General features: G+C 38.4%; 1 protein-coding gene across 1 annotated transcript; it reads left to right on the forward strand.

Annotated features, from left to right (window-relative positions):
- On the forward strand, window positions 1–27936 carry HOOK1 (hook microtubule tethering protein 1). Its single transcript, XM_051625111.1, has 22 exons — window positions 1–91; window positions 4926–5011; window positions 6597–6669; window positions 6999–7049; window positions 8213–8345; window positions 9271–9338; window positions 10595–10657; window positions 11432–11515; window positions 14359–14525; window positions 15132–15272; window positions 16572–16773; window positions 17803–17913; window positions 18164–18251; window positions 18339–18399; window positions 18995–19135; window positions 19634–19721; window positions 20534–20568; window positions 21128–21210; window positions 21624–21724; window positions 22075–22176; window positions 23184–23252; window positions 24302–27936. Exons 1-22 carry the CDS (start codon window positions 41–43, stop codon window positions 24458–24460), a joined length of 2157 nt encoding a protein of 718 aa, XP_051481071.1. The 5' UTR covers window positions 1–40; the 3' UTR covers window positions 24461–27936.
- The last annotated feature ends 11 nt before the right edge of the window (window positions 27937–27947 follow it).

Genomic DNA, 27947 nt, shown 5'->3' on the forward strand with positions numbered 1-27947 from the left:
GGCCGGTGGGCGCGCGCGGGGCTGGCGGGGCGGGGCGGCCATGGAGGCGAAGCGCGCGGAGCTGCTGCTGAGCGACAGCCTGATCCGCTGGGTGAGTGCGGGGCCGCCCCGCGCCCGGCGGAGCCCTCGGGGGCGGCTGCGGGGCGCTCCGGCAGGGGGGGCCTCCCCGGCGGGGGGGGGGGAGTCCTGTCAGCGCGGGGCGGGGGGCGCGGGGCGGCGCGAGGGCACCTGTTGGGCTGGCGGCGTTGCCATGGTGACGGGCCCGCGGGCTGGGCCGGGGGCGGGCGGGCCCGGGCCCCTCTGCTCGGCGGGACGGGCCTGGCGGGGCGGGCGCCCTCCTGCCTCCCTCCCTCCCTCCCTCCCTGCCTGCCGGGGCTGCTGGTTCCCTCAGGTGCTCCCGGGGCCGTGGGAGCTGCCCAGGTGGCGAGGGAGCAGTTGGGACACAGGCCTGGCTGCAGTCCTGAGGCCTGTGTTGAGGAGCAAGCGATTTTACAACCAATAAAATGTTCTTGCAGACACCCTGGACGTGTAGATGTGGTCTTTTGAATATCCTGTAGGGCCAAGTAGTGGTTCTCCAGCAGTGCCCTCAACATGGAAACTGCTCAGTAATTAGCAATAATAACAAATGTATGCAATTAATTTGAATTGAGTTGACGGGAGCAGAAACCTCAGAACATTTCATCCCAGCTTTCAGTTGGTTAAAGCATTAATTGCAGTCAGTCGTGGCACACCTAAACGTGTGGTGCTGCCTCTGCAAGAAGCACTTCTTTGTTCGTCAGTCAACCTTGCATTCTTTTTGTCCCTTGTTCTTTCCAGGTTCCTTTTGCTTCCTTGTCTGTAATTCTGATCTGGCAGATGCCATATTTTTGGTGAGAGGGAGCTCTACGAAATTGAAGTTTTGTATGAAATCTTGGCAGGGAAGCTGCAGTTACCGGATGTGGAGGGTTTCTCTAGGAACAGCAGGTGTTTTGCCTATGGGAAGTGTTCTAGGAGCATTGTGGAGATCCAGGAATGAAGCTGGCAAATGTGACAGGAACAGCTCCCAGAGTGGGTGTCCCTTTTACATTCCACATGACACTACAGAAGTTTTAATGAGTTAACATCTGTAATAAATCGCTAAAATTTAATTCCTTCTTTTCTTCCCTCCATTTTCCTTTTAGTGACCTTGTATGCTCCCAATGTTTTGTTGGTCTTCAGCACTTTAGTTGTTCTATGTTTACCTCTCTGGAGGTGGATATCTATTTTTGTTCAGTCTGTGCATCCTTTTTCTTTTTTGGGCTCTTTAACTTTGTATTTTCCACTCAGTAGTCAGGTAAGAATAACCATAACTCCACCACGATTGAATTGCAAAATCGATCTGTGAAGCAGCTTGAGAAAATGCATTCCTGAACTGTCTCTAAAATCCTACCAGCAGTTCTGAACACTTTTACAATTTTCATAATTCCTGCTTACAGTATTTCAGGGATAATTACCCTTTTTAGTATTATCCCAGTGCATAGCTGTAATTACATCATGAATTTTAAAGAAAATGCTAATGAACTTAACTAGCTTTAAACTGAAGGAGCTTTGTGTAGTGTCGTTTAGGTAAGGGAACATCCAGCTGGTGTGTATTCAGGGTTGGTTTGCAGCACTGGGCAGATGCATTGCCAGGTGCATGGTTGTAGGTTTAGAATTTAACACTGCTTCCTGGACCTAGTTCACAACTTAGTTGAAAGTGACAGTTAACAATAAGGTGTGTTTTAGATGTCCTTTCAACTTGAGCTTCAGTCTGCATAATTGAAAAAAGTTGAGCATATTTAGGGAGGGGGAAATGAAATGCTGTGTATCTGAAAAGGGTTCTATAACTGGTTGTGGTTCTAAAGGTTTCTCAATTTATTTACTCATTTAATATAGCAAAGACATGCTCATAATTTTCTGTGTTCTGCTGCCAGATCTTGTTTTGTTGTTTGTTTGGGGTTTTTTTTTCTTTTTTTTTTTTTATTTGTTGTTTCTTTGTTCTCTTTTTGTGTTTTGTTTTGTTTTCATTTTGTTTTTATGTTTGTTTGTTTGGGTTTGGATTATGGTTTTTTTTTAGCAAATTCTATATCAGAAAACAGACATTGTCCAGAGAAGAAAGAAAATATAAATACAAATGTTATCTGTTGGTTCTGCAACCCAGTTGTCATTGAATTTAAACTTTCAAGGATGTTACAGGGAAATCATAATGGAGTTAAATTATAGGGAAAATGTTTTTGAGTTTCCAAGGTACATTGACTTAAGTAGTATCTGTTAGGATTGAACTCATAAGTCTGTTGCAGAAGCAATTTCCTAGGTCAGAAAGACAAACCTTGATTAGTACGTATGAAGTGAACCTTATTATTTGCTGCTGCTGAGTAAGAGTGGCATGGTAAGAGTAGCAGCAGTAGGTCTGGGTAGTCTCTTCCATCTTTAGGTGCCATTACAATAGGTGTTTTCTTTATTGTTGTAGAGTAGAAGTTTCTTGAATATCTTCTGGTACTGTTCTGCTCTGAGGCTGCTTCTGTTTTTGTCTCCAAACTAGAGGCTAGCTGTGTGGTAAGATCTTAAAACAGCTTTTTCAGCAGTAGATGTACCCCTGGGCAGCCTTGGTAATATTAACTTACCCCACTGGCTGAGTTATTCTGTTAATATTCTGAGATTAAGAATTGGAATGTTTATTGTTACTTTAAAAGCTCTTTGATTAACTCTATAAAACTTTGGTCCCTAGTCTGTATAATCTGGGTATAAAATAGAGAACCTCAGCCTTACATTGTCTGGATGAAACCTTCCCAAGAGTAGGAGAGGTTGATTTCTACTGAGTCTACATGTGAAGACTTGTTTTATCTCCATCTGTTCGGTGGTAGAACCTGCAGCAGATCCAGAGAAAAGGCATTAAGTGTTACGTGTTACAAAACTAAATTTTCTGGTGGCTTTGTTGTGAGCCATAGTAACTGTCTGAGAGAAGAATAGCAGCTTGCAGCAGCAAGTGGCAGGGTGTCTATAAACTAGATTAGTGAAATGGTTTTTAGTGTGAGCAGCAGCATGTCCTTGAGGCTATATTTAGTAAAACTAATCACATTTTGGAAAAAAAAAAAAAAGTACTGCTACAGTCCTGAAGTCTATGGCTGCTTCTGCCAACCTCCTCCCCATGCCTGCTGTTTTCATTGGTTTTATAATTATAGTAAAAATCTGTTTTGAGGAAATGATTGGGCTGGCACGAGGTTTGTAGAACCCGTAATTAATATGTCTACTCTCAAATTATTTCTAGGTGTTTGTGTAACTTTTAAATATATGGAGAAGCTAAGACTCTCTCCATCCTGCTTTTTGCTGAATTTTAATTAGCTGTTTCTTTTCTGGGAGATGCTGGCACACGTAAAGCAGTGCTGCACATCACAGGGTTTTCTAAGCCTTCTCTACCTGCCCTCACAGGCTGGTGTGAAATGGTAGTAGCTGTGCTTGGCAATGTCTTTGGTTTACAAGGGGGTGTATCCAAATGGCAGGATCCTGATACTGTGCCACAGACCTCTGCATTCCAGCATGCTCAGTGTTGACTCCTGAGCTTGCACGCCTGTTCTTGGGTTGGCATTCAGGCTGCTGTAGTACTAGAAACCAGCTGTCAATCTCAGCTGCGCCAGCTTCTGGTGCTCTACTTAGTCTTTTATGTAACCTACCAGGGATTACTGACTTCTCACTTGCTGTAATACAGGATTTAATGAATACATTTTTAATGGAGAACCAAACAAATAAACCCTTGCTCTGCATATTTTTCTGTTCTTGGCTTGATTAAACTCTTTCTGAAGCAAGCAAAAAGAAAAAAAAAAATCAGTGGTCACTCTTTATAAATATAGAATGGACAACGACTGCCTCAAATTCTCACAGCTGAAAACTGTGGTTTTCCACCACTCTTGTCAAATGTTTTTGGGAAATGGAGCTACTTGAACAAGGTCATTCAGCAGTGGCCTCTGAAGAACTTACATTTCACAGGATGTTTAGGAAACCCCTCTCACAGATGGACAGATAATTTAGGACATTGTAAACCTAGAAAGTGGAAGAGGTTAATTTTCTCAGTGGACAGAGGTGATAAGGATCTTTTCTTGCTTCCATTCTATTCAACATATACACCTTCTAATAGTATGAACAGCAGATTTCTCCTTCCTGTTTTATTCATTGTAAAAAATGCTTAAAAGAATTGCTGATGAGCTCTCAGTTTCCTGAGCAACCAAGTGATGAACTGATGTGTATGGAAATGGCTCTCTCACCTAGAATAGTTAGCTCTGAGTTGATTGTTTGGGGAATAAAATCTTGCAACGATAATAGAGATTTCTGTCAAAGTGTTAACTCTAACCTTGGGGATAAATTTAAGGCATGCACAGTATCCAAAACAGGGAAAAAAAAATAACATTGAGGTAATTCCATCCTACAGATCTTAAATGCATTTCCTTCCATTGTTAATCCCCACATACTTTCAGGGGTCTCTGTTGATGTTATGACTTCTATTACCAAATGCTTGTAGTTAAAGACAGATTTTTTCTTTTTGTTTCTTCTCAACTTTTGTCCTTTCTTCTGATGCCATTTTTCGTTTAGGTAGCTGCATGTCCAGAACTAAGCACTCCTACAAGATTTGAGGGATGGTTAAATATGACTTTATTTTACAAAGTCAGTATCCTATAATCTGATTTACAATAGGACTAGCTTGAAAAAGCAAAGCATGTTAATACTAACATTTTAAGCCACTAATCAGAATCAACAGTCACAAGTACTGAGATAATTGGGTTGGCTTAAAAATTAAACAGTTCAAAAAGGATTTGGGCTCTCCTGAGTAGCAAGACATCCTGCTAAATGCTTGCGCCTTGAAGAGAAGGAAAATGGTAACTAATTTCCCACACCTGGCTACTGAGTGAGAAACACAATGGTTTTCCCTCTTTTAGTTGCAGACTTTCCATACTGCTGCACCTTGCAGAGATGTTCAGGACTTGACTAATGGGGTTGCCATGGCACAGGTGCTTCACCAAATGTAAGTTGACACTTAAGTTCAAAGAAGAGGTATTTAATTCCTTGAGGCTTTTGTGTTTGGCATGCAAAGTAGACAGAAAGAGTAGACAGTTTATAGCAGGAGATAAAATATGCCTTTATGTTGTTTTGGGGATGAGGTAATAGTTGAATAATAAGGTCACAGAGTGCAGAGGGTAATAAGGTATTAAACTGATACTTAAGATTAATTGGCTGGGAGTGATATGATCCTTTTCACTTTTCCCATCAACAGTATTTCTGTGGATATCCATGCTTCAAGCCCTATGTTCCTCTTTGGAATAAGGAACTAAAAGTTCAAAGAGCATGCCTTTGTGCTCACTTCCTCTTGGAATTGCTCAATTGATTTAGATTGAAATTCTAGGATTTAAATGATGGCTTACTGTTTCTGTGGGAAAAAAAATCTGGAACTTCAGTGACGGATTTATTACTGAAAAACAATGGTGAAGGAATCAAAAGCAACATCATTCCTGTTTTATTAGGGTAATGACAAATGGTACTGTGTTGAGTGAGACACTAGTTTTGAAATTTGTAGTTACTTTAGAGAGTTGTAACACAAGTCTTTTATTGAAAGAGTATCATGCTACAAATCATCACTGTAATTTTATTGTTGTAGTTGGCTCAGATAAGAAAGGAGGTCTGAACTACCATCTCCTGCTCAAACTAGATGCTTGATTACCAAAAAAGTACTTTAAACTAACACTGCCCCCCAAAAAATAACCAACCTCCCTCCCTAAAAATATGCAAACCCAGAAACTCCCCTGTCTGAAAAGGTTTTAGGAGTGCTGTGTAAAGAGAGTTCACCCTTTTCCTGGGGCATGGCAGAAAAATGAGTTAGTATTGCTTAGTGAAGATTCACTGAGGGTCACCTCCCATGTGTCTGTGGTGTGAAGCTTTGGGCAAGCTTCTTTACTACCAAGATGGTTGATATGCAAGTGGGGATAATAATTGTCTTTTATTAGGTGCTTTGAGACCAGTGAATAAACAATATGGTGTAAGAGTTAAGATATTGTTAGATATGCTGTGATTGTTCTGCTTGGCAGCTCAGTCTGTGTAAACAATTCCCTCAACAGCTCATCCTTCTATGTGCTGGCAAAGTGGGAATTACGCTGCCCAGGGGAACCAAAGAGATGAAATGCCAGAAGTTTAAGATGGATTTTTTTCTTGACAAGGACTTTTGATGAATTATAGTGAATGTTGGAAAATACAGACGTACAGGAATAGGTACCAAACTTAACATCAGAACTAAGTAAAAGAGGATGTTTCTTTACATCTTTATGATCACTTTGACTGGTATAAAGATTCAGCATGACAGAGGCCTTCACATCCTCATGCTCCCAGCTGTAGCAAGCTCAAGCTTGTACAGAAATTCTTCCTGCCCTGGAAGGTGCTGTCCTAACTCAGCCATCAGGTTGGAAGTTTCCTATGACAGAGGTATATCTTGGAGGCTCCAGGAATTCCTGCTAACTAGACACTCTAGTCAGACATCTGATGATTTAATGCCAGGAATCTGGTATCTTATTTATTTCAGTGTGTGCTTCTTGATGTTTAATAATGTAATTTTCTTTCAGAGATGTTGCTTGGTTTGATGCATCTTGGCTAAGTCGCATTAAAGATGATGTTGGTGACAACTGGAGAATAAAGGTATTCAAAACTGAAGTTAGTGAAAGTTTGTAGGGATAGATATATAATGTCTGTCCTGAGCATATCTAGCAGTCCAAAAACTGCAGAATTAAGCTCAGACTTTTAAAAGTTGTTTTAAATGAGCTTGAACTGTCTGTTGATTGTTGAAGTGCCTTTCAGCATTGTTGCATGGGCATTTTTTTGTTGTTACATTTATCTTCCCCTGTCATTTTAGGGTCCTCTTGTAGAACTGCTATGTAAGCATTTTATTGTAATTTATTATTTAATTTCAGCAAAACTAAGAATTTTAATAAAAGCCTGTAACCTTACCTTTCATGTACAACAATTAGTCCAGTAATCTGAAGAAGATACTACAAGGAATTATGGACTACTATCATGAGGTACAGAATTTTTTTGTTGTTGTTCTAATCCTTAAATATTATTATTGTCCTCTTTCACCTACCTTTTTTTGTTTTTTCCTGAGAAAGTAGTTTACCTTAAGGACATTTTTGGCAGAAAGTGTATGATAATTATCAGGTTAAGTGGGGGGTCTGTGTGAATATAAAATTATTTTGAGCAGGTGTATTCCAGGTCAGACTCTTGGAGTATAATCTGGAAACCATGGCTCCGTCAATGGCCAGGGGAATGTCGTAAGGACTGAGCTGCAGAATCCTGCTGACTTCTGAGTGTGCATTCATATTTGCTCTTGTCAAGTGAAGTTTTATCCCATTTCTAGACAACAGAACAGATTTGTCAGCCCTAATCTAGGTTTTATGGTACTCACTTGGAAGCTGGAAAGTAAGTTATGAATCCTGCTGGAGACAGTAAGGCTTATAGTTGTTTCTCTCTTGTGCAGGATGAGCACGGTAGCCATAAAAGGGTGCTGTGTTTTGAGTTTTATAAAAAAATGCTGGGTTGTGCATGGAGCTTGATACATTTATGTAATGAGTGTGATAGGAAAAACTTGCCAGATCATGTTATGGCTTCCTGGTCTCACCTGGGCTTAGTTGTGATACCAAGTGCCAGGACCTTCTGCATTGCCAGGACTGAGGCTCTCTGGCAAGCCCAGAAGCAGAGCTTCTTTAGGCTTAGCAGGAACTTGTTGAAGGATTAGGGAGCAACTGAATTTGGAAGCTTTTTTTTTTTTTTTTTTTTAAATATGTTGGTATAATAAATTAGTTCCCTCATATTTGAACTCTATCCAAGAACTTACTAATGTTGCTTTTTCTTGTCTAAGTGGTCTTTGGTAGCCCAAGAGAGGCACAGTGTGTGATGTCCAAGTTTCAAATGAGCCCTGTAACAAATGAGTTAAGAACATCTGCTTTATCAGACCTCTTCAGATTTCCTAATCTGATACTGCTGTGCACTCTCTCATAAACCAATATTTTTAATGTGTATCTCCATGTTTAATGTTTAAAATCTTTTCATACGTTTTACGGTAACAAACTTACTAATAGACAGTTTTCTCTGGAGGACTTACTGAGTCCAGATTTCTTACACGATACCAGGTTTTCATGTTGTAAAGTAAGAGTTCACTTTCTCCATTTTTATTTTTTTTTTCCAGTTCTTGGGTCAGCAGATTTCAGAAGAGCTTATTCCAGACTTAAACCGGATATCCGAGAACTCAGATCCCACTGAACTGGGAAGGCTTCTCCAGCTTATTTTAGGTTGTGCAGTCAACTGTGAAAGGAAACAAGGTATGCAGTCCCTTAATCTGTTCAACAAACAGCAGACTGCTTCAGGGGATTGTTACCAGTGGAAGAGATGTACAAACTTTTCTTGCTTATCTATATATTGCTAAAATGTTGGATGCCTGGTCTGAAACCAGACCTCACTTAAAAGTAGAAAATCTACAGGAAAAAAAGTCTGTGAATAAAACTCTTAACTTTGCTCAGGGCAGGTTTAAAAAATAGCCTGAAGTGTGTGGGTTGGTTGTACTTGTTAAAATATGTGCCAAGACCTAAAATTTACTATTCAAAGGCAAGTCAAGCAAATTAAATTTAAAACTTTTACTAGAAACTGCCTATTGTTTATCTGCAGAGGCTGGAGACTGAATTAGTTGAGTTGTTTCTCCCTTTGCCTGAGCTAATGCCCCATGCTCTGGTGGCTGAGCAATCCTCAGTGTGATTCCGTTGGTAGAACACGTGTCATTCCTAGGTAGTCTGAACTGACTGCATCAAAGAGTGCTTGGGAAGTCAGTTGTCAGGCTGCACTGGGAATGATGATGCTAGCAATTCCTTTTTTTCTGTTAAGTTTTATTTATAAACTCGGTTTTAAGCTTGTTGACTCTTTGATAAAGTTTATGTATATACATACATCGATGTATGTGTGGAAAGAGAACCATGTAAATACAAATGTCTTAAAATTTTCTTGCTCTATTATGCATAGTATAAATTGGTTCACTTAAGAGATTATAATCTCTTGTGCTTATCTACCATATTATTGGACATACCATTGTTGGTTAAAGGTGGTGCTCTGTGTAAATAGTGTACTACCTGTTTTGAAGAAGCTTTATAGAGAGTAGTTTCTTCCGTATCTGTCTCCAAACAGGAGACAAACATCAGGTTACTCAGTGCATTAAGATGAACATTGTCACGAGTCACTACAAATTCTCTTCCACAGAACACATACAGAATATCATGACCCTTGAAGAGTCTGTTCAGCATGTTGTCATGACTGCCATTCAAGAGGTAAGTAATAATTAATACCCTAGTGCTGTCACTTGAGAAGTCCAAAATTCCATTTGTTGATCTTTGTGAATTCTTTCATTCAAGCAAAGAGCTTGGAAGAATTTAAGTATTGCCCTAAATTATGTGGGAGGATCAGGAAAGAGGCCTCTGACCCCAGCCAATGGGTTTTGATTTTTAGTCTCGTGTACTGAAACACACAGCTTGTGGAGACAGTCAATGTTCAAGATTTGCTGTTTCACACAAGAAATGTATCTGGTTGCCAACTGCTGGTGAAACTGGAGTCAGGTTCTGAAATTTCTGTAGCCAGTGCTGTAGTCTTAGACCCAAAGTTATGCTGAATGTAACTGTGTGAGAGGCAACACTGTTCTGACAGACCATCCCAGCATCTGATTTCTAAACTCCCAGCTGCACCTCTTCTATTCTTGCCATGGTGTGCTCTCCCTGCTCTCTTTAATTTGCTCTTAGCTGGATCACCTTAGTGACCCACCTCGCAGCATAGCTCTGCAGTCACATCTCTGAGCTTCAGGACTGTGACACAGAGTGTGGAGGAGAGGCAAAAACATCATGGTGACTTTGTTGAAGAAAATGTAATGTTTAATTGCACTCTCATCAAGGTAACAGTGGAGAGTTGGTAGTAGGCTTTAAAACTTAGCTTTAAATTGACTATATAGTCTTTAAAGCTATAAATCCCTATTGGGAAAAATACATCCATAAGCCTCATTTGTTGTGTTCTGACTAATCAAACCTTCTTTCTGAAGCAAGCCTAGAAATAATACTGTAATTCCTGAGAAAGAAGTAAAGCCTTTTAATTGTTGACAAGCATACTGTGTACATCTTTGTACTGGAGATCGCTGAGAGCTGTTTTAATGTTCCTGTTGTTTGCTTAATAGCCATGAACGTGACACAAATAAGTGTAATTATTACATCAGTTAAGTGAAATCCTGTTGTCTGGTTCACCCCTTTTTAATTTGACTAGGGGTAGCAATAACTTCAACAGAAGACACATCATCCAATTACATGTTACTGCTAACTTGGTTAATTTGGGAAGGGGGGGTAAAAAATGTCATCTTATTTTAGATTTGTTTAAATATTTACCAACTATGAGGTGTTTTTTTATTTACTGTTTTTAGTCTCTTTTGATATAGTGAAGGGATGCAAGGACGTGATGGAAAGTACAGTTGGTAGTCAGTAGACAGTGAATTTACAGATACTTAACCTCTAATTTAACCTTCTTTTCCTGTGGCCTCTTTCTGTAGCTCATGAGCAAGGAAGTAACAGGGCCTTCCACAACTGATGCATCAAGTGACATGGAACAGCAGGTAACTGCCTAATATTTGTTGCTCTTGTAGTTCAAGGCTGAACAATAGGTTGGTATCTTGCCATCCCTTAAATGAAGAGGAGGGCTGCTCTAATTCTAAAAGTTAAAAAACCTAAAAATCTCAGCAATGACTGTGCTTCTGTCTGCACAAACTGCTTGGTCTGATTAAACCATTACTGGTTCACAAAGGGTAGAGCAACATACTGATGTAGGCAGAGAACTTACAATAAAGTGATGCTTTTTTCAGTGAATTTTTTTGTGCTATTTTATAGCTTATTAAAAAAAATGCAATGGCTGCTGTGTCATCTTCTTGGATGGGGTAAAACTGGCCACTGCAGACCTACACTGCAAGAAATACTAAGGGTAGATCAAGGCTCAGCCATGTCAGACTAAACAATTCAGATTATTTTTAAGGGGTCATGAAAATTGTTGATAACCTGAACACTACAAGATGTTGCACATAAAATCAAGTTGTCTTTAAAAGGACCTGCCCATAAAGGAGCATTGCTATTTCTATTCTGAGATGAAGGGCATTTGATTTAACAAGCAGGGATTTTGAAATTGTGGCAGCACACATGCTCCTGCATTTGGTTTTGGAATACAAGTAGTCTTAAACTGTGTGGCATCTGGATGTTACTCTGAGTTTCAATAATTTACTTACTTTGTGCAGTAGTTATTTAAAATGCAAGTGAAATGAACAGAGATGTTTTGGGAGCGAGAACTGTTAGTAATCTGGATGTGGGCCAGCATGATTGACTATCTTATTTTTTAAAAGCTTAAAAAAGCTTTGGAGGATCTTCAGGAAGCACTAGCAGAAAAAGAAGAGTTGGCACAAAGATGTCAAGAGCTAGATTTACAGGTAAGAATCAGCAAGTTTCTTAAGTTGCTTATTTCTTCAATATGTAGTGGTGCTGCTATTAAGATGCAGAAATTCTGAAGGGCAAAGTGAATTTTACCTTTATTTAAGTTTCTTTGAGAACTTGTTGCTGTTTGTGGGGAAAAAACAATCATTCTGTACTCCAAAATGCAATTACTGGAAGTAGTTTTTTGATGGAAGTGTAAACTGAGGTCCTGTGCCAACTGGGACAAGGTTGTTTGGTCTGTAGCTTTGTGCTTTCCCTTAGTAGCAGGTAGCATCAAAATAATGTTGTTAATGGCTTTAAAAATTACCCTGTTCAATTTTTGTCTCAGCTTCCTCTAGTCTTTGGGACTGTGTCCAAAAATCCTGTTCATGTAAGACTCAGTCATTAGATTTAATCATAGAAAATGTGGCTGTTTTCAATAGGAGTTGATGAAAGACTAACATTTGAAATTTATTTAGAATATACTAACTTTTTCTCATACACAGTTGCAACATGGAGAATATTTCAGGAAATAAAAACAATAGGAACTAATAGGTCCTTGCTGGTGTTACAAAAACACATGGATAATAGGCCTACGTTTGTTTTTAATGGATATAGAAGTTAATGAAGTCAGTGTTGAGAAAAAAGAGGACTTTGTATCAATAAACAGGAACTCTGGATTTCACACAACTTTTTAAAGAAAAAGGAATACAAACAAAAGATCAGTTTGTTAGCTCTAAATCTGATTCCTCTTTTATGGCACTATAATCTGAGAATAAAGGGGTTATCTGGTAAGGCAGATTTTATTCTGTACAAAGAGAACATTTGGGTGGCATCTTCTTATAGGAGCCAGAGCACTACACTGGCTGTATGAGCCTCTGAAAAAAACTAAACACAAAACCAGAGGCCAGTTTTACATTTATATTTACTGATTTATGTGAAGTAGCTCCTGGCTAATTGCCATGCCCAGGAAACTATCATTAGAATTGAATAGGTATTTCATTTCCTTTTTTCTTGATACAGTGGTAAGGCTTCCCAGTGAGAGCAGAGATGTGAAAAATCATTGTGAGGAGAAAATTATTTCTTTTAAATGGCCAAGAGGATTAATTTGGCAGCTGAATTCTCAGATTACATTTGTTGAACTTCAAAAAGGGTGTTCACTGTTCAAAAGCTCTGGCTTCCAGAGGTGCTGGGGATAAGTTTACTTGCAGTTTCTGCTTCCATTAGGAGATTTAGTGTGTCTTGCTAGAGAAGTCCCAGACTTTCTCCCGTCTCCCACAGACTTCTCTTTGGACATTTCCCAGTTAACTAATGATAGGTTACACAAAGCCCACAGCAAAGGGTGGGCCAGGTGAAGGCATGAAAGGTGTTTGAGGGAAAGGTACTGCTGGGTATAAACAGACAAGTTAATAACACCATGGCTCTTTAATATGTGTTTTTAAAATACCTCTTCCTAATTTGTGCTAACTTCAACACCGCTTCTGTTATGTTGAAATAAGAGAAAAGAAGAAGAGAAAGCTACCAGAAAGGAACTGAGAAAAGATGAAAAATTTGCTTGGAGTTCTGTGATAGTTGTGTGGGGTTTTTTTTGTCAAGTGTGGGATGGGTGTTCTGTGAAGATGTTTCTAAAAGCATGAATGTCATGTCTGTTTAAGGAGTGGCTGAACCTTGAACAGGGAGCATTGTGCTGAGCAAGGCTCAGGTGTTCTTTCCACTCACAGGTGGTTTGTGTGCATGTAGGTAGTAAAGTGAACTCTGGGGTGTAAAAAGGAGTGAACCTAGAAAACCAGCACCTAGTAATGAAGCAGTAGATTAATTACTGTTTTGTTTCTTACATCTGTTTGACTGATAGACATTTGAATTATGATCACAAACAAACTGTTTCACAGTATTGCCTACTCTAGGGTATATCTGATGTTTATTAATGTCACCTTGATATGTTTTGTTTTATTTTATTTTATTTTATTTTATTTATTTGAAGCCATAATATTGACTGACGCTTCTCATTTAAACTAATTCTTAATAAATTCACTTGTAAGGTCTCAGTCTTCCTTGATATTTTCCAAGAGTATAAGAAAGGTAGGTTTTCTTTATGATTCAGGAAAACATAACCCAAAAAGCATATTGTCCCTGTTTAAATGCCAGTTAACTAACACATGCTACGTGCTCTTATGTTTGACAGGATGTTAAAATTAACACAGCAGCTTTCACTAGAAAAACTTTAAAGGTTCTATCCTCTTAATCCTTCTTCATTTTATGGCTGTTAATATACTTACTGTTTCAATGAAGTGTTGTATTCTCATTTGCTTAGCTGTGAACACTTTCAATACCAAACTTGTTTGACTGTTGCAAAAAACCAAATGCATGCTGTCCATGGAGCTGTCCAGGTTTTCTGTTGCGTGTGTGCTCACCGGCTTACGGCGCCTGAAACCGCTTCTTGCGCACGGCAGGACTGTGTTGGTGTGCTGGCCAGTGCCATCCTGCTGCTGCTTGTGAGGTGCAAGCAAGATGGAGAGAACCTTTACACCAGTCCTTGCAAGTTGTTTTCTTTTTTGTACGGCGTCCATGGTATCCTTTTCTAATGAAAATACCAGTTTCTCTCCATATCACATCATCTGTCCTTACCGTGGTTTCAGCTATGAAAAGTTGTCTTTTTTAAGAGGGACTTTTCCTTTTAGTGCTTCATGACTGTCATACACTAAAGCATCTGTATGCTCAAGTATGCTCTGTCAGTTACATTCTAAAACTCCTAAACGCTCAACCTTTTTCATTAACTAATTTGGTGATGTATTGCTGTCTTGCTTTACTTCTTTCCACTTGGACAGGTCTTACAATGTTGATGCTGTTTTATCTGAACTAGGTGGCTGCCCTCCAGGATGAAAAAAACAGCTTGATGTCAGAAAATGAGATTATGAATGACAGGCTAGAGCAATTAGATGACTCTCTTGATGATCCAAATACTGTGGTTGCAAAGAAGTATTTTCATGCCCAGTTGCAGTTGGAACAACTGCAAGAAGAAAACTTCAGGTATGAAGTGATTCCTCTCAAAATGTATGTGGAATCAATTTGGAGAATTTCTGATTTCTTTCAGAATTTTCCATCTCAATTTCTTTTTCTGTAAGAGCTTTCTAATACTGTGTAAACATATTTCAAAAGACAGTACTTACCTTTAAAAATAAACTGTTGTAGAAAATTTTACTTTATAACTGCCATATTGTAGCCATTTGACACTTGAAAAAGGTGATGGAAAGCAGAAAATTAGTGCTGAAGTGATTTGTGTGTAAACAAAACAACCACTAATCCCCAAAAAATCTTCCATATCTCATGACTGTTCTGGGTTTTTTTTTCACATCAGTCTTTCTCCCTGTGATCCCTGTGGAGGAAAAAAATGACTTTTTATTTGATATGGTAGATTTGATATGGTATGGTAGATATTGATATGGTAGATTTGCAGTATGCAATGCATTATGATTTGATAGGTAGACAATAACATGTTCCATGCTTACAGTACCATTTTTCTGGCTACTTAAATAAGTAGGTTTTTTTTGTTTTGCTTTTGATAGTTCTAACACCAAGTGAAAAATGTTTAATAACAATGAGCTCTTAACAGAGTTCCTGGTTTTGCTCTGGTAGGCTTGAAGCTGCAAAAGATGATTATCGTGTCCATTGTGAAGACCTAGAAAAACAACTGATTGAACTGCAACACAGAAACAATGAACTGACCTCTTTGGCAGAAGAATCCAGAGCCTTGAAAGATGAAAATGATATTCTTAGGTATGTCACAGAGATAGCTCCACACACACATGAGGAAGACTTCATGACTAAATCCAAGGCTTTGAATTTAACAAGATTTTTCCAAGACATTAGTTCTGCAGTAGATCTTACCTGAACAAGATCTGAAGTAAATGTTGGAAAAGGGCCCTTTGACAAAGCCTGGATGGGGGCAAGCTTTCAGGCACAGCCTCTCTTGTTTGCATAAGAATAGCATCATGGGATTTTTCTGTGAAGCAGGATTAGTAAGTGCAGAAATTATTCTTCATATGAGGTGGAAGGTGAAGTGTTCTGCAAGAATGGAGAGATTTTTATGGGGGAGCACGTGAATTCTTATTAAGAGGACATTTGTGTTGGCAAGAAGCTGCCTTTTCTGATGTAGAAAAGCATATATCCCCTTAGAACTTCAGCCTAACTTGTGGTGCTTTCTAGGTGAGATTTAGGTTAGTGACATGATTAACAAAGTGAAGATGAAATGGACAACAACCTTGATGAGAAAAATACTCCAGTTTGTATGAACTAAACTAAATGTCAGACCACCCAAGAAATATTTGAAGCAAATCATGTTGCAAAATCAGGTCTGCTATTCATAAAATAGTATGAATAAAACATGGAAAGAAAAGTGATTTCAGGTGTTTAGCTTACAGTGGTTCTTAAAATAGCATCTGAAACAAATCTTAACTATAGATTTTATTCCATAATTTTCTTGTACTAGCTTTGAGTGATAGGAGAGGGCAGATATGAAACACAGATATTAAAATTAGTTTGTGTATTTACGCTCCAAATACTTTCTTACCGCACAGACTTTTGTTAACAATCACTTGGTAATTCTGGCCCTATCTGCTAATGATAATTTTCATAGTGCAGTTACGTTCTAGTTATGTATAATTATGTATAACCCCACAATGAGGTGGGGTTTCATACACACATCTATGTGTTTTTCCTTAGCCAGCTACAAGTGCTCTGAGATGAATATCTAGCACAGGATGTTGTGGTGCATTTACATTGCACCCCACAGAATTCCCTACGGATATTTGACATAGTAACCCTTGCTTGTACTCCTAGCATACAAATGTCAGTCTTACTCCCACTTGAACCCTGTGGTGATTTCAGTTTTCATATGCAATCTTTGCATAATGCACATTCGCATTGATCACGCATTTAAAAATAAAGCAGTAGGATTTAATGCTGGTTGCACCTCCCTTGGAAAATAGCTCGACTGTGCATGAAAGCAGAATTTGACTACTTTTAATCTTTGGAAGAAACATGCTCTTTCTTCTGATTCCTGTTTATACTCTTAAGGGCAACTGCAGACAAGGCAAGTAAGCTGGAGTCAACAGTCGAAGTGTACCGGAAGAAGCTGCAGGACCTGAATGATTTCCGCAGGCAGGTCAAGTCTCTGCAGGAAACCAACATGATGTATATGCACAACACAGTCAGCCTGGAGGATGAGCTGAAGAAAGCCAACGCAGCACGTGCCCAGCTAGAAACCTACAAAAAACAGGTAAGGCTGCATCTAGACTTGGAGTGTTACTTTTTCCTCAGGTAGGCATCTTATCTAAATAACATTATTTTAATTATGTTTTGATTAAAAAGAAACTGAACAACCCATGGACTTACCCGTTATTGTGCCCCTGGAATTTCTTATTCATGAAAACTCTCTCATACTCTGCTATTTTGTTTTTGGTGTTTATTGAGGGGGCCTGCAGGAAAGCTGGGGAGGGACTGTTCACACAGGTGTGTAGTGATCAGACAAGGGGCAATGGTCTAACTAGAGCAGGGTAGAGTTAGGTTAGACATTAGGATGAAGTTCTTTGCAATGAGGGTGGTGAAGCACTGGAACAGGTTGCCCAGAGATGTGGTGGAGGCCTCACCCCTGGAGACATTCATGGTCAGGCTCAACCAGGCCCTGAGCAGCCTGATCTAGTCAAAAAGGTCCCTGCTCACTGCAGGGGAGCTGGACTAGATGATCTTTAAAGGTCCCTTCCAACTCCACATGTTCTGTGATTCTGTGATTAAACTAGCAAGCTTAACTGTCATTGCTCTCTCAAATGATTGTCCTTGGTTTGCAGGCTTTTCTTTGTTACTTTAACTGAGGTAATTTGTGTGCCTGGAAGAGGTTCTTCAGCCACTTATGAAATCACTTGTGTGTAATAGTCTTAACTTTCTTCACAAGAGTGTATTCTAAACTGGCAAAGTTTTATTTCAGTTTCACCTATTTCAGTAGTCATTAAGAGATGCAGGAGTTAAATATTAAAAAAAACCCAGCAACTAAAACCAAACAAGGCAAAACAAAGTGAAAATTGAAACCAAGCAAAAACCAAACAGGAAAAAAAACAATCCCAAACTTAGAATCATAGAATGCCAGCCAGGTTGGTAGGGATCTCAAGGATCATCTAGTCCAACCCTCTCCAAGCTTTTAGGACCAGCTGTTTATTTTGGCTGAACTGGGAAGAACTGAAGGCTTTAACATGGCTTTTAAAGGTAGCATCTTGCAACATTCATGTGCTGAATATAATCTTTATATAAAAAGGTCCAGGAGCTTCACAACAAACTGTCCGAAGAATCAAAAAGAGCTGATAAGCTAGCATTTGAAATGAAGCGACTTGAAGAAAAACATGAAGCTTTAATCAAAGAAAAAGAGGTAAGCCTCTTGAATAGGAGTTTAGTTAAAGACCTAATAAATCTCAGAAGTTCTCTACTTGAGGAAAACCTTCCCAAAGGTAGTGCTACCACAAAAATGAAGTTTACTGTCCTAGGTGCGTGTGTATATATACACGTCAAGATATATTTTATGTTTTATATGTATGTGTCAGTACTGTTGCTGATTAATGTTATTTGGTCTTCAAGTGGTGCAGCATGACTTTAATTCCACCTCAAATATATCTGTTTAGAGACTGATAGTACAGTGTGATGCATTAAAAGAGACAAATGAAGAGCTCCGGTACTCACAGATGCAGCAGGATCACTTGAGTCAAACAGGTATTACTGCTTTATTTTCAAAGGCTCTTATGTGTATTTCAATTATTTCTTTAAGTTTGTTAAATTAACCTTCCCATGCATTTGCAGGTGCATCTCGTGTTAAAAGCCATGAGAATCTTGCTGCTGAAATTCTGCCAGTGGAATATAGGTAAGACAAGAAGTTAGAGGTTGTCTGGGGATTTCTATAGGTGGGGCATAATATTTTCTGCCTGAAAGTTCAGTATTTTTGGCAGTGTGACTCTGTATCCCACCTGCTTTTGCTCCATGATGCTTTTTTAGACCCTCATGTAGCTGTTAATAATTATTTCCCCATACTATGATTACTTCCCATTCTTATAAAAAACAGATTGCTTTATATAAAGTTTGGTTTGAAACATTCTCTTCAAGGAGCAAAACAGTTCTTGCCACTGACAGAACTTATAAATAATACACAGCAACTAAGAAAGAGTAGCTAAAGGCAGCTAATATTCCTCTTGAAGTCTGGCAGAATGAAACATAAAGACACAGTGAAATCTGAGTTTGGCGTGACTTAATTTAAAACTTTGTTCATATTGCTGAAGCTATTGTGGTGTTTGAAAATTTTAAGTTATCTTTTAATAAAAAATTGTATTGTTGGTCCAAATACATCCTTAGGCAAAATTTGTTTCATTCCCTTTAAGGTTGAGAAAGTGAATAGGAATGTTGCTGCCTGCTCTTACTGACCTTTTTCTTAATTAACTGTGACTTTCTTGTTTTTGATTCAGAGAGATGTTTATTCGGCTGCAGCATGAAAATAAGATGCTTCTGTTACAACAGGAAGGGTCAGAAAATGAACGTATTACGGAGCTCCAAGAACAGCTGGAGCAAAAACATCGGACAGTGAGCGAACTAGAAACTGAGAAAAGGTGAAACAGCACCTTAAAATACAGCAAAAAGTGATTTCTGGACCTTCAGAGTGGCAGGGAAAGTAGCTTAAATGTGGTGATGTAGAATAAGAGAAGTGTACTCTGAGGAAAGGGTTGCTGATAGGATGCTCTTCTCAGCTCTGAATGACTCTTGGTAGAGCAGGAGTGGATGTAAACTCTAGAACTTCACTGGGATATGGTCAGAATTTCTCTATCAGTTAATGAATGCTGAAAGTAGGATATAAGAATTTTGGGTAGTTTTCTCAAAACTTAAAATGAGTCTAGGTCTTTCATGATAAAATGTTTAATAAAGCTGCCGTGTGTTTGTTTCAGCAGAAGTTCAAGTCAAACTAAAGACATTTAAAACCAATTTCTTTGTGGCTTAAGTCCTGCTGGGTAAACCCTCTGAAAAATTGCCATGTAGACAAGAATCAGAAAAATCTAATGCTCTGTTGTGGTCTATTTAGATGGGTAGTAACTCTCTTTTCTTCCTAAAAGGCTAAATGAAGAGCGCATTGGGGAGCTACAGCAGCAGATTGAAGATCTGCAAAAGACTTTGCAGGAGCAGGGATCCAAGGCTGAAGGAGTAAGTGAAAGTTCAGACTTCTTGACCTTGAAGACAACTTGCCAATTTTGTTTACAATCCTTCAGTAGAACAGCGAGTTGTTTATTTAGATGTGCCACTTTTGTTTCAGTGTGTAGTGCTGGTAGCTACTATGAAGGCAGGATTGTGGTTTGGTCCTTTTTTTGTGCTTTTTGGGTTTTTTTTAGTTAGTTTGAAACATACTCATTTATGCAGTAGTAAGAGGTGAGGATCCCTTTGGGTCACCCACAACCCCTGCCACAACCCAAACGCAAACCTTTCAAAAGACCTTGGAAGCAAAGATTTTAAACAATTGAGGCTGGTCAATGTATTCTAAAAACTCTGTCCTGTCTGAAAACAGCTCCCTCAGTTTATGTAAAACAGACTTGGCTTCACTGAACTCAGAGCAGATGAGTTCAGTTTCTGCAGTATGAGAATCCATGAGACACCCCCCACCAGCTGTATTTCAATTGCAAAGTTCATGTTTTATGTGATGCCTTCCCCCTGCCTTCTTTAAGGAACTGTAACTTTTTACCTTCTACTTTACTTTTAAAAATAGCTAGTTTTATAAGTAAATGGTGTTCAAGTGAGAAGGGTAGATTTACAGAAAAGATGCTGGCATTGCTGTCTGTGTAAGGCAAAAAAAATATGAATGCAGATACATAAATACATGAAAAGGCATTTTTCTTATGATTTAGTTGGTTTGACTTACTTAGAGTTGCTTAATAGTCTTGGCTGCTTTGCAAGAGCACTTTAACATTGCATGGTTTGAAGTACTTGAAATAGAACTGAATTTCATCCCTTTCCTTTCACAGTCTAGCAACCTGAAGCAGAAATTGGAAGCACATATGTAAGTAAGGCACATGCATCCACAGTAGCTTATTTATGCTAAATAATTTGACTGTTGTAGCACAGAAACTGTCTTGTATTTCTAAGCCACTGATTTGAGAATTGTGCATGCACTAAGTTAAGTGGTAGCCTTCTAGTTTTGTCTACACTCATCATGATAATCTTGTGGTACTAGTGTCCACTTAACTCTCTTCATCACCAGTAGCATTTTAACTGTTTGTTTCTACAATAGGCTGCTAAAACCAGCACCCTCACTGGGTTCAAAACATATTTTATTCTTCAGAAATAATTCCATCCTTCCAGCAGATGCAGTACCTGTATGCAGAGGGTGGAGGGGTTTTTGTTAGGTTTTTTTTTTCGTTTCAGGTAAACGAGACTCAATAAGTCACAACTTTTATTATATTTCTTCAAAAACACATACTAATTTATTTATTTAAACTCAAAAAACTTACCAGGGTTTGAAGTAGTTAAACACTTCCACTGTTAAGTTCCAGCTTTCAGCTCTTAATGCCATTCCTGGAATTGTGAGCTTAATCCTTAGCCCAGCCTTTCCTTTGTAGGGAAAAGCTGAATGAAGTTCATGATGAGTTACAGAAGAAAGAGGCTGATCTTGCAGAGCTCCAGCCTGATGTCAGTCAGAACCGTAAGTTGTTTTTTGTGCTTGTTGGGTTTTTGCGTTTTTTTTGGGGGTGGTGGAGGAAGGTGACTTTTTTTTTAATGAGACTGTGTTAAGTTCCTTCTAAAATTATTCTCATGGCCCCTGAGCTATGGGATGCTTGCCTGGATAAGGCTTTCTGCTACAGCTTAGCTTCAAACCTGAAACTGGGGTGGAGGGTTTTTTTGCAGAGAGAGGTTCAGGGGGGCTTTGTGTTAATGCTCTGCAAAATGGGGATTCAGGGTCAGCTGGGATCTTATGGTAGAACCAAAACAACAGGAAGAACTTGGGAAACTGAGTGGTGGCTAGAAAGCTTTTTCTGGGGGGTGGTTAAATCAAGAAGCCTTGAAAGTACCGTGTCTATTTTTATTTTGTATGTCTTTGATAATTTCTGTAAACAGCCCAGAAGATTGGAGAGCTGGAAGCAGCTTTGAGAAAAAAAGATGAGGATATGAAAGCAATGGAGGAAAGATACAAAATGTATCTTGAGAAAGCAAGAAATGTGAGTAGCGTGTTTCTGAGCATGAACCTTCCTCTCTCATCAAGTGTTAAACAGATTTATTTGAGTTTTGTCCCCCATTCTAATTAAAATGAGTAGCTACGTGTTAATGTTTTTAGTCAAATTGCTCAATTGGAGTCAAGTGTTGGAGAGAATGGGGTTTAGGCTAAAGCATAAAATACATTACTGATTTATTTGTACCCTTTGGTAACTTCTGTTATACAGTGTAACAGCCTAGTTTTCATCATAACTGCCCAAGGATTGTTCAGTCTGTTTTCATATTTCTCCTGTGAGCAGATGAGATGCAGAGATGTCAAGCCTGACTTGTAATGCTCTTGTTTTGCCTTGTACAGGTGATAAAAACCTTGGACCCCAAGCTAAATCCAGCATCGGCAGAAATCATGTCGCTCAGAAAACAGATAACAGAAAAAGACAAAAAAATTGAAGCATTAGAGGTAAAAATTTACAAATGTTTAATAATAATTTCTAGTATGTTCTGCTGTCTGATATTAGACACTCAAGTTACTGTTGCCTAATGATCTTCTACCCTTCTGTGCTGCATGGACAAACCTAGACATTTTTAGTTTGGCTTAATTAACCCTAGTGTAAGTCTGTCAGAGTAGTTTACTTTTCAATAGCATTTTTTAATATACAACTGAAACACTAATTTGAATTCTTTCTAAACTCTCTGAAAAGCTAGAAGTTAAATACTTCACAAGAGTAAAAGTTTTGCCGTGTTAAGTTACCTTGTGCAGAGCTGCTGAGTCTGACCTTATTCACTAGTTATGTAGCATAGATGTATATCTCTGATATCAGTGATTTCATCTACTGGAGTTCTTGAATCTATAAAAGAGTAAAACCTGTTAATTCAGTAAAATCTGCTTGGCTGAAAGCCTGAAAGGATTGTTGGCAGTAGTCCAGGGACCAAAAAAAAATTCAGAAAGGCTACACTGAGTTTTACAGCAACATCGATGGGACTGGTTAGAATAGTTCCCTGAGCAAATAGAAAATTCCTCACCACTGGTTAATGAGCAGAAAGCTCATAAATAAATGCTGTGACAGCCTCAGGTTTCTTCTGTGTGTATGTGCAAGTAAAGGACACAATGTAATAGCTGTTTGGTAACATGCTAAGAATATTCAGCCAGTAGAAGTACACTCTTTGACTTTCAGGTAAAAAAAATGCTTGGTTATTTGTAGGTTTTCTGATACACCCTAGACTTCCATGCTTTCCCCCCCACACCCTCAGAGTATGTTTCTAAGTTGAACTGTATCTTGGAAATACTCTCCAACTTCTCTCATAGTCATTTATGGAAGTATCTTATTTACACTTCTAAGCCATCTAATTATTTTGCATATTTAAGCATTTCTTTGTATGTGTTTATTTCACTCACCAGTCTACAGTAATTATGCAGATTATTTTGGCATTTTAATTGAGATTGTCTTCTCTGTTGTCTGCCTGCAGGCTGAATACAAACTCGCTAAGTTACGTGATTATGAGGAAAAGCTCATTGTAACTGCCTGGTATAACAAGGTGGGTCAAAAGTTCATTTGCTGGTATCTCAGAAATCAGACAAACACATTTTGCTGAACGTGACAGGTGAATCTTACATCTCAGGGTGTTTTTTCTGCTTAGATTCACTATAAACTGGTACTTAGGAGAGAAAGTTAGTAGTTTAGCTGCCTGTGGCAGAAATATCAAAGTTGCAGTTTAGCAAAGCCCCATGTCTGAAAACAGGGAACTGGGGAAAGGAACAAAGTCTGAGAGTTTCCATTTAAAATGAGAGCACACTTCCTAGTTCTGACTTCAAGCCAGAATGCAAACTTGAGTGAATTCTAGCTGGCATTTCCAACCCTTTTGACAAAACTAAGGAGACACCAGCATCAGCTCTTTTGATAGCAACATAAAGGGAAAACATGATTTTGTAAAATTATTTTGTTACATGTTTTCTGCTTGTCTTCTGTGCTTCGGAACAGGAGACTGAATTTAGTATAGGCCATGTCTTCCATGTTAGTAATGTATTAATTAGTGCCACAAGCTTCCATTGGGATTTAACAGGCTGAATTCCTGAATGTTCAACAGGATTTGTTGCTGAAGTGTTTGGGCTTGACAAAGGGAGGCCATGGTGCAAAAGGTTTCCAGACTCCTGCTTTAAATGTTCAGTGTGTTTAGCACAGTATTTGTGAAATAAAGCCAGAGCCTTCTTCTCATCCTGCAGCAAAAGTTGTTGGAACGTCTGACGTTTGGTGGTGAAAAGAAATGGAGAAAGTTGTTCATAAGAAGTGATGTTTAAATAAGACTTTCATAAAGAAAGACTGGAATGGGAAATCAAAAAAGTAAAATTAAATGCCTTATAAAGGAACAACTTTACAAGCAGCTAAAATTAACACGTTCTTTACAGATGTGAATGAATCTTCTTTTCTCCAGCCTTGGCTCATGCCTTTATGGCAGCAAGAGAGTACGTAAGAAATAGAGTAGAGGTTCTGTGCATACTAACTTAGCTTGAGTTTTGTGTGTGAAAGATGGCCAGTTTTTTTCTTCCGTCTTTGCTAAAGTGTAAATGCTGTTTAACTCCTTTGCAGAGCCTGACTCTTCAGAAGCTAGGAATGGAAGCAAGGCTGGTTGGCAGTAGTGGTGCCTGCAAAGATGGTCCCGGACGCTCATTCCTTGCTCAACAACGTCACGTCACCAATACCAGAAGGAATCTCACTGTTAAAGTACCAGGTGCTACATCTGATTAACCCACAAGGACCATGAGGAAGACTTCTATGCTAAAGTGTCCTTAAATGTTTTACAGCTTCCACTTTAACTACTTCATGAAAGAGAAGGTTAGAATGGTGGGCAACTGTGAATCCAACATCAGAACCTATCAAGAAGTGACTAAGTTCATGAGTGGGGTCTCTAGAAGGTAGCACGTAGTTTTCCAAGTAGAAGTAGATTTAATAAGTGCAGCATGTATTTACAAGCACAACTTAAAAAGATTTATATTTGCCTTCAGAATATATTGTAAATACAAAAATTGGCACTATATATTTAAAACTTTATTTAATGGGTTTGGGCTAGAAAGTTGACTTTTGTAATGGGAAGATGTTATGCAAAAAATGTACTTCAGGAAACTGGCAATATTGGGCTTTTTCTCTGGGCTCTTCTAAAAATAAATTTTAAAGATTGGTACCATGTTTTAAAAAACACTTTTTAAAAACACAAAGTACATTTATAAAACCAAGAAAATGCTTGCATTTATAGAAAAAGACAAAAAAAGGTGTAGTACCACTTGACTTGTTATGTAACAGAAAGGATTTTTTTCATCGTCTCAAATGAGAAGTAGAAGTACTCAGTTTATCTAAAGAAACAAAAGATTGTTTGTGTGTATATACATTAAGGAAAATGTGTCTTTAAGATGTTCAATTCACTAAAGCCAAATAAGCTGTCTTTTCCTGTGTCAGAAAAAAAGCTATTATAATAATTCATAAGTCTGGGCTGTTTTAAAAGTCTGGCATATTGGTACACTGCATTTATTGGCAGGAAGGGGTGTAGGTGGGAAGGAACTCCATTTATTTCTAGCTATTTATACAATCCTGTGCAGAGATACTACTTTTCCTCTTTTTTTAAAATTGTAGTTTCGTTTCAGTTATTCTGAACTGACTGTGCTAGGCAAAGGAATGAAAGATAGCTTTGCTAGTTTTTGGCAGTGGAGATTGTTTGTTGGCAGGAAGTGTATAAACTATAATAGTTTTGCAGCTTCTAGATTGAAGAAAAATGAAATGGGGATTGGTACCTGAAATTTGTGTGCGGGAAGTTGCTATTTTTCACAACATTTGTGTCACTTTATTTACCAAATGTCTTATTTTTGTTGTGAACACTATTTTTAGGAAACTCATTTATGACCCATTCTTCTTTGCAAACTCTCTGGAACAAATTCATTATATCCATAAAATTGCAACAGCCCTTAAAATAAAATGTATCCGCTTAAACTAAGTTTTGAGGGTGCTATACCAGCCCATGTTCTAACATAAAACAGCCATATGGAAGCTTATGTCTGTCTTGACCATTAAGACCATCTTTGATTTCAGAGCAGGGTTCAGCTTTGCAGAATTTAAGTTTTTGAACTTTTAAATTTGAGTAGTTTGCCATTCTGCGTGCCCCTCACTATGGCTTGTTCTTTGATTTCTTCCTTCCCCAGCATCTTGAATTCTCAACTGGGCATTGCATGCAATGCTAGAGAAAAGGGAAGTTCTCATCTTTAACAGTTGGTTAGTGTTGCTTCTTTGCTGTGGTGGTAGTTTTACAGTGCTATACGTTTAGGTGTTCAACAGAGATTTCCTCTTTCAGAACTGTTGTCTACGCAAGGCATTGTTGAACAGCCAGTCAGTCTCAGCTCAGTGTGGTATAAGAGGCCAGACAAACTGCTGTTGGACAGTTTTGTCTGTCATGTTGTGTGCTTCAGGACTCTATGCTTCTTTGGACTACCTCTTGGGTTTTGAGGTCTTTCATTGCTGCAGTGATTTTAATAGAGTTTGTATTTTTAAGATACCGTTGCTTGTTTAATCTGCTAGTGGTGTGGGAGATGGTGGTGAGCAGTGGAACAGGAGACTTAAGTCTTAGCAAGATGCTTACATTTCTAAAGCCTGGTACTTTGGTGTGTTCTAGTGAAATGTGAAATTGTCACTGATGGTGTTGAATGGGTCTCTTCACCCTCATTCTTTACAGCATGGAAACTTTCATGGACGTCTTTCAAATACTCGTCTAGTTAATAGGCTTGATGCATTTGTTGTACTTCTCACAGTAGTAGAGCTGTGTCAGTAGTAATATCAGGTGCTAAGTAGTGAAAAACTTGGAGCAAATGTCTATGATGTACACTTCTCAAAACTGCAGACCCTGGGACCAAACATGACCATGAACCTCCCTATCATTTAATTGGAGGATTGTCTTCTGGTTAGTAATGGAAGAATTGAAATATGGAATTACAGATAGGGATCAGCCTTTTTCAGGGCAGAGTTGTCCCTAGTACAACCCCATTGGGATTGTCAAAAATTAATCTCTTTTTAATGTATAGATGAAATGTTACTCATTTGGGACTTTTCCAAACTGTTAAATGATAAGCCTGTGAATATAACTGAAGTGTTTCTTTGGGATTGAGAACCTGTTAAGAATGGCTAGTTTATAACTGGTTGAAATTGGGTTACAGCCTATGAATGAGGAACTGATCTGTACAAACAAATACTTGATTATAAGCCATGATGTTGTCTTCACTTCTGCTCATCTGGCTGTGCAGAAAATTAAAATAAGGATCATTGTAATGTGAACTTCATTCATGTCAAACAACAGAAGTTACCAGTAGCACTGCTGGGTTACAGCTGAGTTGTGTGCAACACCTCACAGCAGGACAATGTCAACACGATGGTCTTTGAGGCAACGTGCACCACTGCTGAGGCGGGATGAAGAAAGAGGCCACTTGTCTCTGCTGCAAGATGAATTCATCCCATGCCCAGACAGCACAGTTAGGAACAGATTCAAATTATGAGATGAAATCATTAATATTGCTGAATTTGATCAGCATTATTAGTTACTTTAGCCAGTTTCCAATAAAATGGATAATATAGATCCAAAGAAACAAACTCAAGTTCTGATTGACATATCATTTGTTAATATTTTTTATATAAAAATAAGAATAGCCTCTATGAAAGAGAAGTGTTTTGTAGCAATAATCCAAATTTTGGACTAGAAGGTTCTTTTACCCAAGGTGGATCAGGCAGCAGTTTTGAGAAGATTCTTTTGCAACAATTGTATTATAGTGGATTAGGAAACATTCACTGAAAATAAATTTTCACTTAACTGATTTGTTTGTTAAAATATATATATATATGGGTATTCTATTTTCTACAGTATACACTTGGAAATAAGTAATATAAGCAATACTGATGTTTTATTTAGGTAGCCATAAATAGTTTAGGTATTAGGAAATAAAAACAATTGCTTAAGAATTGGTAATGTCTAGTAAAGTAATTTTAAGTAACTTTTTTGCTTCTTTTCCCTACCCCCACTAGTCAAGCTAGAGTTAAGATTTTTAGTGTATCAGTGTCTACATCTTCTGTTTAAAACAAATGTAAACACTGTTTTGCATAGAACTTGAAAAGTTGCACTAATTTTTAAACTTTCGGTTTTATTTTCTTTGGAAAGAATTCTTTTATATTCACATAAAGATTTTTAAAATTAATTCTTTGGTGT

This window comes from Apus apus, chromosome 7 (assembly GCF_020740795.1).
Source record: "Apus apus isolate bApuApu2 chromosome 7, bApuApu2.pri.cur, whole genome shotgun sequence".
Classification (NCBI taxonomy): Eukaryota; Metazoa; Chordata; class Aves; order Apodiformes; family Apodidae; genus Apus; species Apus apus.